At 51.3% G+C, this 14,998-nt stretch overlaps 1 protein-coding gene across 2 annotated transcripts in view; it reads right to left on the bottom strand.

Annotated features, from left to right (window-relative positions):
- The window catches only part of MYRIP (myosin VIIA and Rab interacting protein), an 86,680-nt gene that overhangs the window by 60,122 nt on the left and 11,560 nt on the right, over positions 1–14,998 (bottom strand). For both annotated transcript variants that reach the window (XM_081824749.1, XM_081824744.1), the window contains exons 5-6: positions 8,365–8,518; positions 296–927 (exon numbers count right to left, since the gene is read on the bottom strand). In XM_081824749.1, the coding sequence (XP_081680875.1) occupies positions 296–927; positions 8,365–8,518 (786 nt within the window). The remainder of the gene's footprint in view (positions 1–295; positions 928–8,364; positions 8,519–14,998) is intronic.

Below are 14,998 nucleotides of genomic sequence, written 5' to 3'. Positions count from 1 at the left end.
CCCAGAGTTTCTGAGCAGACAGGGCCTGAGAATGTGTATTTCTAACTCGTTCCCTGGCGGTGCTACGGTTGCTGTCCTGGGGGCCACATCTCAAACCCACTTGGAACCGTAAGAAGCTCTCATCCCAGAGAGGAGATCATGGAGCCCTAAAGAGGGGATGTGAGCTGTTAGGCCACTCAGCTACTTAGCAGCAAAACAAGATGAGAATCTGGGTCTGTGATTTCGAAACCTTTCCACACCACTCACGCTTGGAGGAGGGCACATCCTGCTAAAAAGTGTGCACCAGTCTGATTACCTGATGTCTGTCCAGCCCCTGGGAACCGGCGTTGGGAGAAGACAACTCCTCGCTTGGCTCCTCTGAGCCCACGCGGGCCCTTCCCCACCTCCTGGCCTTCCAGTCCGCAGTGTAGGGGGCCTGCTCAGGCTCACTGCTGTCTGAGGTCTCCCTGCTGGCTGCCTGGGGGTTGAAGTTCACATCCAGCTCTCCCTGCAGGCGCCTCTTCTCTGTTGTGGGGTCCCTGGGGGCCTTCCTCTGCAACCAGGACAGTCTGGCCCGGCGCCCAACTTCCCGGGAAGAGCCTGCAGAGGAGGTCTCTGAGTCGGAGCACATGGCCTCGGGGTTCGGGGAGAGCCCGGAGTTGGTGGTTGAAGGACCTTGGTCTGAGCCCTGGGCCTGTGTGGGCTGAGGCTGGGGGTTCCTGGGCCGGCCTCGGGGCCGTGGGCACAGTGTGCTCAAGGCCTCGCTCCAGTCAAAGTCCTCCTCACTGTCAGAGCCCATCTCGTCGTAGGCAGAGGCCATGCTGGAGGCCGCCTCCAGGGCCTGGAACGTGCCACTCTTAGGTTTGGCCAGCAGGTGGGTGTGTGGCAGAGTACCATCCTTCAGCGCCACCCAGTTCCCGTCCGGGCTCTGCAAAACCTCGGCCAAGTCTGTGGGGGAAGGGGAGGGAGAAAGAAACCAAACAGGGCTGTTATCACCTGACAGCAAGGCGAGGCTGCCATCTGCGTCTTCCCCACCGCTGGCTTGGGGTCCTGGGGAGCAGCTGACTCTGGGAAGTCCAAAAGAGCACCTCTTTAGGAGGCAGAATTGAAGGTCCCCAGGAAGTCCCTTGAGGCTTTGCAGGCCCCAGTGCTTCAGACATGAGGAGACACTCGAGATCTGGCTCCTAGTGCACCTCTGCTTGGGTAGATGGTCACCTCGGGCTCAGAATGGCCCCTCTCTTGCCCTGGGCTGGCTGGGGTGGAGAAGGGTAGGGAGGGCTACTGTTGGCAGCCCCTGGTCTGGCTCTTTGCCCTTGGGCCATGGTTTTCTCTGTTGGATGGGAGATGACTCTGTCACCTGCCCTGGCCTCCCTCAAGGTTAACACACTCTGCACTTGGAACTTCTACAGATCTCACCCACAATGGCCTTGTGAGATGGCAGGGTGAAATAAGATATATGTGTACACACACACACACGCGCGCGCGCACACACATACACACCAGACTCTGCCCCCAGGTCCTGCTAATATTTGGTCTTTGACCCCATTTCCTGACACAGGGCTCCTAAATTAAATCCCTTGTAATTTCCTGGGTGGTGGGAGCATCTTTAGATCTAAGGAGGCGGCTCTGGGTGGCTTCAGGATGGGACTGGCCACCAGAAAGACCAAGCCATGATTAGAAATTTAGAACTTTGAGCTCCACCTCCATCTCTGGAGAAGGAAGAAGGACTGGAAAATGAGTTAATAATTGACTGTGGCTACGTGATGAAGCCTCCATAAATGTCCCCAAAGTCTGGGGTTCCGAGAGCTTCCTGGCTGGCACATCCACGTGCCTAGAGAGGCACCCCAGCTCCTCAGTGCTCAGGACCCTCCAGGGCCTCACCCTGTGAACCTCTTCATTTGGCTGTTCATCTGTATCCTGTTATATAATAAACTGGTGAACATAAGTGTTTCCCTGAGTTCTGTGAGCTGAGCTGCTCCAGAAAACTACTGAGCCTGAGGAGGGGGTCGTGAAGAGCCGGTTGGTCAGAAGTCAAAGTGATGACCTGGGACATGAGCCAGGTAGTCCTGAATCCTTGACTGTGGGATTGGGAGCTAACTGCAGGGAGACAGGGTCAGCACGGAACTGGAGGGTACCCGGCTAGTGTCAGAGAATTGGTGGGTATGGAAAAACCCCACACATCTGGTCCCAGAAGCGTTCTGTGTGAGTGGCGGGGGAGTGACAGTGTTTATTCCTGCTCAGCACGTAAGTTTATTTTCAACTCAAGGCACATGCCTCATTCTGGAAAGGACATGAGGGAGAAAGAGGTTGGTAGTTCCAATCTTATTTGACAGATGGGGAGACAAAGGTGAGCGAAGTTAGTAACTTGTCGAAGGTCACAGAGCCCGTAACTGGTCAAGCAGGGATGAGGTGCATCTCCATCCAAAACCAAGACAGCTCTGGATTATAGAGTGTGCTGTGGAAGCCAATCAACTGATCAAGGGCAGGCTGGAGTGGTTCTCAGTGTGGGGTCATGGTCTGGGTTGGCCTATGCTGGGCTCCTTTTTGCCCAGAGCATCTGTGATGGCAGGTGGCTGGGGCCCCAAGGGTTGATCTCCATGCCAGGGGGTGAAAGTTGCTTTGTCTTATTTTTGTGGAAGCCAAATAGGAGAGTGTGCCTGGGGCATGAGTAGGACGGCATGGTGCTCCTCAGCCCTGAGTACCTGGCACAGCCCCCTGGCCTGGGGCACAGCAGCTGCCAACAGAAGAAGCTGTGTTCCGGTATTAGGAACCTTACAGGACTCCCTGGGGATTGGGTGATGAGGACGGCGAGGCTTTGGAGGAGACGCACTTGTGTGTGGACACCAGCTTCTGGGCTTGAGGGCTCCCCAGCTCTGCTGTGCTGGGACACTGAGGCTGCGTCCTGCCAGATGCCATTTCAAACACAAATTTCCTACAACTAAGTGAGTACTGTTTCGTGTAATGAAATTAAAGTTATCGGTGTTTCACAGTGTTGTCCACAGAGCGTTGTACTTGCCAGGACTGCTGAAGAACCACAGCCTTCAGGGAACTCAGATGTTGGTTGAACACATTTTCAGCTCAGAGACCCAGTGGCACTTAAGCTGACTGCAGCCCAGGCTGGCGGGACATCCGCGTTCCCTTTTGTCTTGAGTCAGAAGGTGGGGCTTCTTCTCCTCCAGGGGGATTCTGGGCCCAGTGGAGGCTGATTTAAGCATCGTCTTCCTGGAAGCCTGAGGACCTGAGGGCCTGGGTCCTGCCTTTCCCTGGCTACTCCCTCTATCCTTGGGGTCTGTCCCCACCACCATCTCCACATGGCAAAGCTCCAGTGACCTCTCAGAGACCTCACCTGCTTGGTTCCCCTTTTCCTAGAGCACTTTCTTGCCTCCCTGCCCAGATATGGCCTCCTCCTTCCCTGAGTCCTCCTGCTGTGACAGCCTGTCTGGCTCATTCCATGACCCAGTCTGGGTTCTGGCTGATCATGCACATGGCTAAGCCCTCCTCCCGAGGATGACAAGGTCCCTCTGGCAGGGGCTGGGTCTCAGCAACCTCTCCAGCCTGCTCTGTCCCAGGGCCAGCTGGTGCAGAGGGAAGAGCAGAGACTGTGGAGTCAGGAGGCCCGGGTGGAAAGCTCGGGGAGCTTCTCAGCCTCTGTACTCTCTTTGGCGAGAGGGGCACAGCTAAGCCCTCCCTGGCTCCGTGTGGGGATTAAATGAGGTGACACCCATCAGTGTGTTACATGTGCCTGCTCAGAGTGGGAGATGAGTTCTTAATAGCGCTTTCACCCTTACCCATCCCTGGGCTACTTTAGGGCAGGGAGAAGAACAAGAACTTTGGATTCAGGTGGATCCAGGGCTGAGCCCCAGCTGTTGTGATTCCTGGCAGGGGACCTTGGTCAAAGAGCACCTCTGAGCCTGTTTCCTGACCTAAAGGTGGGGACAGTGTGACCCCCCGTGGCCGTGAGAGGATTTTTATAAGACAACATACGTAAAGCCTCGATCATCCTGTCTGCTACCCCTCAGCCTTCTTACCTTCTGCCTGTTGAGTTGGCTTCTACTATTATTTCCCCCTGACTACAGATCAGCACCATGTACTCCATACATAGGTATATGTATCTACCGATCCTGTAGTTACTATTGCGTACCGCACAACCCTGCTTTCATCAGCCGTGGAAACATTCAGAAGAGAGCCTAATGAAGGTGTTATTACCATTTACATGTAATGGGCTCTGCCTGTTGTGGTGGTAATGGCCAGTCTTCTGGGGAAAAGGGTTTCTATGTTGCCTGCATTTTCCCAATGCCATGTCCCAATCTCGTGGGTCAGGTGGTGCTGAAGGCAGGGACCAAAGAGCCCACCTGGGTTTCTCCAGAAATACGCAGGCTCTCCGAGAGGCTATTAATGGCCAGTAAGTGGTGATTTTGATTTCCCCTGTAGCAGGCGCTGTGGATGGCTTCGGCATACACCCTCTGGGCTTCCAACTCCCAGCACTTGGCGATTCTTGGCCTGAGGTGAGCTTTGGTTACCGGAGGCTGCTTGGCTGCCCCAGGGGTGAGGGGCCATCACAGCCTCTGGGAGCAGCCCTCAACCAGTGGCAGGGGAAGCTGGTGGATTAGTAGCCCCACTCCCTTGCCTGCTGCCCAGGAGAGTGTTCTACCCTGGTTCTTACTGTTCCCCAATGGGGATGAGCTCCAGTCCAGCTCCATAAGGAATCATTTGCTTGCCTTGCCTTCCCTTCCCTGTCTTATGTCCCCTCCCCTCTCTGTGTTTCCTGAGCTCACCTCCAAATAAACCACAGGTCCTCAGATCTTTCTATTAGAGTCTGCACACAGAGACAGTCCCACGATGCAAAGCAGACTCAGCCCTGGCTGTGGAATGGGTTCACTCTGAGGGGAGAGGTGTGCTCCCCCCTCCCCCCCCGGGCCCTATACTTAGTTGCTAAGTCAGCTCTCTGGCTGGGCTTCAGAGACCCAACTCACACGCTGCTTCTCAAGGGCACATCCTTGGCCTTCTTTCCTTAAGAAGCTAGGCTACTCTGTTCTCTGGGCTTTGACAAAAAGCTCTCATTTTTGAAGACTTATACTATACTACAGTTAATTTTCTTGGTTGTCTACCCCCATCCCCCTTGCCCTGGGGCCATGGGAGGAAGCCACAGCGGGAAAGCCCCTGTGAATGCCACTCTGTGCCGGCTCCCGGGCTGACTGTGTTGTAAACGTGGTCCTGGTCATGCACCTGCCTTTGACACCTGCTACGTGGAGGGCAAGGATTCAGTCCACCACAGGCCCCTCTCTGCTGCCTTTTACAGTCCCAGTTCATCATGGTCCTCTGAGGAAGCTAGAAGCTGACCAATTTTCGTCTCCTCAAAAGCATAGCGGGCTCCCTGAATGCCCACTCCTGTGAAATCCTGGTTGTCAAGCTGCATGGTCGGAACTGCTCAAAGCTGTACCTGGCCTCCACCACCACACTCTCTTAGTCCTCTGGGACTGGGGACCCTGTGCCCTTCCGTTCTCTCCTTTGTCCAAATTCTTTTTCTTTCGTGACTGTGCGGACAACCACCTGTCAGCAACTGCAGAGAAGGGGCTGTCCCCTGATTGCTATTTCCCAGCACCGAGCACATGCTGTGCATACAGTACATGCTCAGTCAAGGTTTATCAAGTGGAAATGTGTTTGGGGAGACATCCATTGACTGCTGTAAGCTCTGTGGAGGCTCAAAGTGGACCTGCTGTGGTTTACTCAGCCCACAGTGTCCCTCCAGCTGACCCCGTGAATTAACAGGCTCTGGAAGCAACCTTTCCCCTGGGGCATAAACAGAACTGCAGAAAATAGCCCAGTGGCCATTAACCCAAGATGACCTCCACCTCTGGGTCTCCTCTCTTCTACATTTCTGCTCTTCTGAGACTGGGTAATGCCCCTGGGAATAATCTGCTTCCCGCTAAACAGGTCAGACACCCCTCAAGACTTGTGGGGTTGGCCTGGACATTTTAGCATGTCAAGGCCAAGCATTCCTTAGAAAAACCAGAGGTTTTCTATACAAGTGTTTTATAGTTTTGTAATTTTAAATCTCCATCCTTAGAGATGTATGGATTTTTGAGAAGAGTGTGAAATCTTTTCTGTGTGTGCTATTATTGAACTAAATTTTATGTTTTTATACAACTGACAAATTATATGTGGGTGCTTTATTTTACAGAATATCAGGTAAAAAGAAATCATGTTTTGAAGATCAAAGTCCTTTCCAACTTTATTTGGAATGCTCCTAATTCAGCAGGGAACTATTTTGAGAGATGGAGTGTTTTCCAGAAGTTTTTATAATCTCCTCTAAACTTCTCAGTGTGTAAGTGTGAATTTTGAAAGGCTATTTATTGGGGTGTTATTTGTTTGTTTTTATGGAGGGGGGATACTTATTATCATGCAGTAGTTGAAAAAGCCTGCAAATTGGAGCCATGATGTTTGCATTTGGCCCCATTAACGGAGGGATCTTGAACAAGTCATTCACCCGCATTGTCCCTCAAGGTTCTTATCTGCCACACAAGAGGATGGAACGCTTAGCAGCGCTGTTGGAGGAATGAATAAAATAGTGCCTGCAGATGGACCCTGTACATGGTAAAGTGATTTTTAAAGGGTAGTTATTATTGTTTATTGAAGATAAACATATGCCCTGTGGAATTTTAGAGTCCGCTCTCTGTGGGAACTTTCAGTCTCTGGTGAGAGATAAAGGAAGAAAGACTATGAATGAATGAACAGATACTCTGGGCAGCAGGAAGAAAGGAAAGAAAAGCTTATTTAGAATGGAAAAATGCACTTCAAAAACATAAACCCAAACCATATACATAAATAGGGAACATTTCCTGTGCTCCCAGAATCTCTGCAGATTCTACTGATGGGTTCTACTAAAAGGTTCACATGGAAATGATCTCTTTGGGGGAATTTTTAGAATGACTGTTAAAAACATTGCATGGTTTGTGGTTCTTTGCACCGTGAGAACAATGGAATTTGTTTCAATAGCTGTTAGTTCAATCTTTTCCCTTAGTGAGTAGAAACGACAGCACAATCTTTAAAAGCATATTTCTAAGATGAATATTTTGCTGCTAATTTTTGTGGTTGTTGTTCAGAAAAGGATTCTAGATCTGACATACAATGGGAGTTGAGAATCCTTTCGTGGTTTCTTCTTGTGAGAACAATGCGCTTAGCTTCCGTTACGTGTAGCCAGGTGAGGAAAGAACAGACCTGTGCCAGAGTGAAGTGAGCATCTTGACTTAGACAGTCAGTCATGGAGCCCAAGAGACCTAGGTAGCCTGAGCAGGGGGCTTCACGCCCCGGCTGTTCCCCACGTGGTTGCAAGCACCTCACAACCCTCGGATGTGTGACTTTGGGAAAGCGACTCGGCTAATTTGAGCGTCTTCATTGTGAAGGATTACATGACTTGCCAGGCTTATAATGGACTGCGTTGTGGATGTTGAGTCTCTGGAGAGGTGAGTTCAAGTGCTCTATGCAGGGGCGGGACATTCGAGGAGAAGGAGCGGGCAGAAGCGGGAGCATGCCATCCTCAGGCGCTGTGGGGATGACAGCTGTCCATCAAAGACTCGTGTGCCCCGCCCCTCTCGTGGCAGAGCTGTGTTGCTGGGATGCACCCACCCAGGACATCTGCCAGGCCCTCTGCATTGAAGTGGGGCTGTGTGACTGGTTCTTGCCTGTGGTCTGGGAATGAAAGTGGTGTGGGCCATGTCCCTGCTGAGGTGGTTAGGAAGCAGGTGCCCTGACTTCTCTGTTCTCTCTTCCTCCATCTGCTGGCTGATATGAATGACACAGCAGAAGGCTCGGAGGCCGTGGAGGACCACAGAGCCTCGGGCCTCCGAAGGCTTCCCACAGCCAGGACATCGCATTGCACTGGTGTGTGATGAGAACTTAAACTATTATGTTAAGCCACCTAAATGTTTGGTTTGTTTGTTATAGGAGCAAGTATTACCCTAACTACCGTGTCAGGTTTCAAAAAGGACCCTCTTAAAACCAACCCTTGCTGGGACCCAAATCCTTCTGAACACTGAAATACCCTGCTAGGTTGGATTAGCGTTTCTCGTCCGCATGAGATACATTCTCCTCGTCCACGTGGAATTGGAAGCTGAAAGGTGGCACGCGGCTGAGACATTTTAACACCCTGGCCCTGGAGCCCCCCACTGTCCCATGGGTCTCAGCTGGAAGACTGCACAGTGGAAAACACCACCACGTTATACGTGTGTGCTGCGCTAGAGGCCTTGTGACCCTGTGGCTCAGCTGCCCCAAGTGGGCCCACACTAACTCGGGCTGAGGGAGGGAGGAGAGGCTGAGTGGGAAGAAGCCTCCAGACAGCACTCCTGGGACCCACAGACCAAGCAGATGCTGCTTAAAAACCGTTACTTGTCTCGTCCAGCCTGTCGGTGCTCCTCCAGCTGGGCAAGGTGGCCTCCTCCCGCGGCGGCTGGCCCTGGCCCCTCGGCGGCCTCAACGCAGCCTCCAGGGAAGGGGTCTTCGGGGCGTCCTCTCTGGGGAGTGAGGACGAAGACTGGGACTGCTGCGGAGAGAAAAGAGGGGAAGAGGGTGGACTGAGGGGCACAGTCCCTGGGAGGGATGCCTTCCGTTTTCTCCACAGCGTGGAGAAGGCATGTTTGACGGTGTTGGCTCTTCCCGAGCTGAGCCTTAAAAGCTGCAAATCAGGGGCGCCTGGGTGGCTCAGTCGTTAAGCGTCTGCCTTCGGCTCAGCTCATGATCCCAGGGTCCTGGAATCGAGCCCCACATCGGGCTCCCTGCTCGGCGGGAAGCCTGCTTCTCCCTCTCCCACTCCCCCTGCTTGTGTTCCTGCTCTCGCTGTGTCTCTCTCTGTCAAATAAATAAAATCTTAAAAAAAAAAAAAGCTGCAAATCAGTGTATAACTCCGTATCAGCACCAACAGTGCCCCGTCAATGCCACCGCAAGCTGGCCAGGCCCGCCCGAAAGCGGCACAGACGTAGTGGGGAGTGGCTGCTGACAGCCTTCAATCCAGCCATACTCCCAGCAACATGTCTTAGGCCAACTGTGCTCAAAAAGGAAAGCATCTTCCCCGGGAAGACCTCCAAACCCGAGTCAGGTCAGCCCAGACAGAAAGTTCCAGCGCAATGTCAAAGCTACAACGGATTCGTGAGCCAAGTATGGCCCATCCACAAACCTAACCCTATTGCAACACATTCCCATTTAGCGTCTGAATTAAAGAAGGGAAAAAGCTGTTACCTAAGAAGTGGTGGAGGAGAGATTTCAAAGGACGCAGGAGACATGTTTGAATTATATCACACATACACGTCATGACATACACACAAACATATGTATGTTACAAATGTTACAAAGAATTTGAAGCTCGGAGGTTAGAGTTTCATCAAACAGGAAGAGGCCAGATGACTTAATTTCCTGAGAGGTATGGAAACTTAGCCTTGCCCCATGCACAGTAAATGCATAACAAGTGGGAGCTTTAAAAATGAAAATGACAATGACAATGAAAAAGAGCAACACCAGCGTCAGGATGTTTGGGTGATAACACTGAGCCTCATGGCTGGAATTTGGGGAGCAGATTATGCACCCTGAAGGATGGTTGACCAGGTTGGGAAAAAACACAAGAGATAGCTGAGGATCAAGGTCTGGCATCCCCATCATTGCAGGCCAGACCAGGACCCAGGAGCCCTCAAATATAGGCCCTCTGGCACACTTTTTTTAGAGAGGGTGGTACATGTGAGTTCTGGTTCAGACAGAGTTATAGCGAACTGTTTCTACTTCCCCCCACAGACAGGAGGCTGATCTAGGAGGAAGATGGGTTTGCAGAATAAATATGGAACCTCTAAGATGTGTACCCAGGATCACAGTGTGCCTCTCACCCTTGTGACTAGAGCATAGAGATGAGAGGCCTCCAGACCTGCCTTTCCATACAGCACTCACAGGTTCACACAGCCCCGGGGCAGACAAGTTCTCCCCATCTTACCAATTCCATAAGATTCTCTGTGCATTCAGTTCACATAAGCCTTGGCTCATGGGAAATGCTCTACCCCGAGTTGGGCTGGGGGTACTGGGCTTCCTCTATGCTTACTTGTGCTTTTTTGCACTCTATTGCACAATCTGGTTTTTGCCAAGAAACTGTGCAATTGAGGGCGGTTAATGGCCTGTTAATGGCAGCCCAGTAACTGGTACAGAACTGGGAATTAGTGCACGTTTGTGGCGGAGTGAATGTGATTTGGGGTGGGCTACAGGATGGGTTTTCAGAAGTGCCTGATTTTTTTTTTTCCCTCCACTAACTTCTTGGATAAAATTGAAGAGCAAGAGAAAGAAAGAAGAAGAAGCTCACCATCATCCTCACTTACATCATGGAGGGCAAGGTCTAATTTGGAGGACAGCCAAGCTAACACACACACATCAAGCGGATTTCAGCTGAGTGCCACTCCCTTTATTCCAAGAGCAAGAAAGCCTGGACCCTGACCCTCGTGTCCTGAAAACCAAGGGTTTCATGGGGATAGGTATTCAGGGAGCCATCTATGATTTTGCTAAATCCTTAACAGATGATGAGCAGCTGGGAACAGAGATCAAATCTGACGGTCAAGTGAAGTTACTAAAAAATGAAGAAAAAAATTCTTCTATGGCAAACTCCTGGGTACTCAGGGAACATACCCCTGACACGCATCCCACTGTGGTCTGGCAAGAAGTCTCCCTTTCTATGTGATCCCACACATAATTCCATATACTCTGTTACAGCCCTACTACAACTTGTCAGCTCTTCCAAATACTGTGAGCTCCTTGAAGGCAGGAATGGTCTTTTGGGTGTGCTCCTTGGTTGCTTGCTTGTGATTGAATTTACAGGACTTTAGACAGAGGTCTGGCCCTTAGGGAGCAGATAATCTATTGCCAGGTGCCGTATGGAGCCATTTTCTATGCCCTGACTTGCCTTTTTTTAAAGTTTATCTGCCAGTTTCTCACTATAAATCACTGAATACATATTTACAAAAGGGTAAAAATGATATTTAATGTTTCATTTTACAGTGGGTCACCTGGTATTTTATATTTGTCTGTGTATGTCTGTAAGAGGTAGCTTCGGTCCATTTTTATGAGACAAAAATGCTCCCCATCTACAAAAGCCAACACCAAGAAATGAAAAGTCCCTCTGGTTCTAACACGGAAGATGGAATCTGTGTTCTTTGTGAGAGAGTTGGGGGCGCCAGACTTTTATATTCGATTTCAGGCAAGCCATTGTTTCACACTAGAAGAAAACTATACCCTGACGATCACAAAAGATCCCAAGATCTGGCTTCGATAGGTCTCAGGACACTGCTGGCCCAGTCTCCAACAAGGCTGGAGACTGGTTCTGAGGGTGGAAAACTAGGTTCTGAGACTCAGACCTCGTTTTTTGCCACAAATCCACTGCAATAAACATATTTCCCAGCAGATGGCGCCATGACAACGTGTTTACTCACCAGTTAGTTCAACCTCAACGGCTCCTGGGAAGTGATGGGATTACTGAGTCATTTATTTGCTCGTGACTCTAGCAGGGCCTTTGTGCCCACTCTTTTCATTCTCACCCATGACCTCTGCTTTCCTTCCCTTCCTCTTACCCACCCTAGTGCCCACGGAAGAAGCAGGGCTGATAATATCAGGAAGGGCTGCGTCGGCACGTCTATACAGGGAGGGCTGGGAATGGTGGGTCCAGGAATGTCAGAGTGCCAGCGAAGTCTTGCAGAACTTGAACTTGAGGATCTGAGCTTTGAAACAGGCCAGCCTCAACTCTTCGGGCACTAATGGGCGGTGTGGCAGGCAGTGGGTCAATACCAGCGCTTCCTCCTGCACTTGCGGTGTGTGTGGGGGGGAGACTTCAACTCTTCTGCACCTCAGTTTCCTCATGTAAAAGTATCAGTGTCATGCCTGGTGCATAAAAAGCACTAAATGAGTATTAGTCAAAATAAGAGTATTTATTACACTCTACCGCTGAGCCAGGGCAACATACGCATCCTCTCCCTTGACCTGATAGAGTGCACATGAGGAAACTGAGGCAGGGGTTGAATAACTTGCCCAAGTACATGGCTGGCCAGGGGGCAGAGGCAGGGTCTGAGCTGGGGTCTGTCTGGCCCCAAGCTGATGCGATTCCATGCCTTCTCCATGCTGTGCTGAGCCCGCGCTGCGAGCCTGGGAACACTGCTCTCCTGGCTAACCTGCTCCGGCCCAGCAGGACTTGCCATGTGAACCAGCCAGCTCTGATGTTCTGGGCAAAACCCACAGCGTGATCTGTGAGACCTTGCTCCGTAGGCGCTGCCTACGCCGTGTGGGCAGCAGCAGGATGTGCTCCCTACATCTACTGGAATGGTCTACGGTCGCTATGATGGCTGGGACTATCAGCACGGCCAACAGGGCAGGCTCCCTGAGCCACTGACCATGGCTTCAAAATGGTCTTTGCTCGCAAGGAGGCTATTCCATAAAACAGGAGAGGATGAATGACAATGGAGACAAAGCTTTGCTTTGTATTTTTAGGGTCAGGCATAGATACTAAATTCAATCCAATAATTATAAATAATGAAAAATACTTTAGGTCTATCTTGTAGTCACTCAAAGGAGAGAGCAAATAGGACGGAAGAGCGGACAGAAACACAAGAGAAAAGGCTGAGAAAAATAGAGAGGGATAGAGGAGGGACAGAGAGATGCCTCTTGGTCACCAGACACATCCTAAGAGCCTGGCCCCTGCTGTCATCATGGTTATTATCAATAGGATCACCAAGTTATTACGAAGACAACTTTGGATATATACACGCCCAAAGAGACAGGCATTAAATGAATTACAAGCCCTGCACTGTAGGCTTTTAGGATATTGCATCTTAAGGCTTTGAAAGCTGGATGGCACTGACCCCCCCCCCGCCCCCTTCTGGCAGAGAACAACACAATAAGGGAGGAAATTAAAAAGAGAACGATCACATTCAAGTTTCTTTCAAGAGGACAGACGAGAACTCCTGTCTGCACGGGGATGGATTGAGTTTGGGTTTCGCAGTTACGCGCAAGTAGCAGGGCCTGCAGTGTTCTGGGTTTCTGCATGTTATGCCCTAGGCCAGAGGGGTCCAGGTTGTTGGGTAACAGAGGGAAAGGGGGAGGCATTGCCTGGAGGCCACAGGGTTATGGCCTCCACAGTCTGGAGGTCAGGGAGCTCGCCTCAAGATAGAAAGAGGCTATCCTTAAGCCTGAAGCTCGTTGGCCTCACCCGGGCAGATTTGGGTCAAGTGCACAGATGCCCAGGCTCGACTCCAGACCCCATGCGTCGGAACCCCTGGAGTGGGGCTCTGGTGATGAGGCAGATGAGCATCCAGGGGGGAGACCAGCTGGTCAAAAGATGGGAGGGCCACCTTCCGTGAAGTCCCCAAGAACCAAGACTTGGCCTGCCGCTTCGTGTCCAGGCTCTGGCCAGTGACGAGGCACATTTCTGCATTTATGCCCTCTGCTGATCACACCAATGCTGTGCAATAAAACTTTCTGGGGTGATGGAAATGTTCTGCACTGTCTAATACAGTAGCCGCCAGCCAGAGGTGCTACTGAGCACTTGAAATATGGCCAGTGTGATAGAAGACTGGGATTTTAAACTTTATTTCATTTTAATTTAAATTTGAATAGTCACTTGTGTCTTATGGCCACTGCGTTGGAGAGTGCAGCCCTAGGCCTGAGAGATCACTGAGTCTGCTGATCTCATTTTATAGAGGAAGAAACTAGATCAAGTGTTTTGGAAGAGGAGAAAGGTATTCAACTCCCAGCGCCACCAGTCACAAGCTGTGGGGCCTTAGGCAACTTACGGTAAAGCTTTAGCCTCAGTTTTCTCATCTATAAAATGGGTCCAATAATACGCGCATCTGCACCTTACGATGAGGAGTAAAAGAAGTAACATGAGATGGGCAAATATAGTGCCTGCTCCTTAACCGGTCCTTGTTCCTGTCCCTTCCCCACATGGCCTCATGTGCAGCTGGAACTGCAGTCATCATGCTGCACGACTCAGGGGGCACCGCTCACCCTGGGTTCTAGGTCAATGGTTGTGCAATATGGCGGCCTTGGCCAGGGTCAGTCCCCCTTAGGCCCTAACTCCGGGACGTGGTGCTTGCACAGACTCTTTCACCACAGGGGACTGGGGCCAAGTGCAGGCCAGGGGTGGGGAGAAAGCACGGGCTTAGCCCCCAAGGGTGAGACACTGCATGGAGCCTTGGAGAGGATGACCCTTGTGCCCCGGATGTACCACCTCTTGAGGCCCCGGGCTGGCCCTGCCATGGTGCTGGTCAGAGGGAAAGGGCTTGGGTCCTGACCAAGGGAAGTCAGGCTGGGGTCTGTCGAGGGGTCAAGACCCAGGTGTAGCATCAAATGGAATTCTGAAGACAAGAGAGATAAGGACGAAGGGAGGAAGGCATGAGACACGGGGGGCAAGTGGCGGGTCAGGGGCATCAGGAGGGATCCAGTCCTTTCCTGAAGGCCCTCTCAGGGGCCTGGGCTGGCCAGCTTGTCCTGGCCAGAAAATAGCCTTTCTAAACAGCTAACTAATCAGGAATTGGTGGTTTCTTATCACTGAGCGCTGGGTAAGGAACAGGCTCTCCTTCCAGATAACGTTGTTTTTTTTTTTAAAAGATTTTTTATTTATTTATTTGAGAGAGAGAATGAGACAGAGAGCATGAGAGGGGGGAGGGTCAGAGAGAGAGGCAGACTCCCTGCCGAGCAGGGAGCCCGACGCGGGACTCGATCCCAGGACTCCAGGATCATGACCTGAGCCACCCAGGCGCCCCCAGATAATGTTTTTTAAGAGCTCTCATCACACGGCTGTCTTTAAACCAAACCAGGAGCTACAAATGGCCTTCACAAAGGTGTGGATCCCAGTGTTTTGCTGAGACCTTAATCCATAGAGTTTCCTTCCTTCACAGGTATCCTGGAAGCCAGAGGGGAAGGGTTCAAGTCCAGGCCATTACTAAATCCCCACAAATCAACATTCTGCTATCAGGTGGTCATGGCCCTGTATTGAGGAACAGTTGCCATA

This window comes from Leptonychotes weddellii, chromosome 1 (assembly GCF_054177405.1).
Source record: "Leptonychotes weddellii isolate Sample4059 chromosome 1, ASM5417740v2, whole genome shotgun sequence".
In the NCBI taxonomy this organism is placed as follows: domain Eukaryota; kingdom Metazoa; phylum Chordata; class Mammalia; order Carnivora; family Phocidae; genus Leptonychotes; species Leptonychotes weddellii.
Note: the sequence above shows the minus strand (reverse complement) of the source record. Positions and strands in the feature narration are given on the sequence as shown.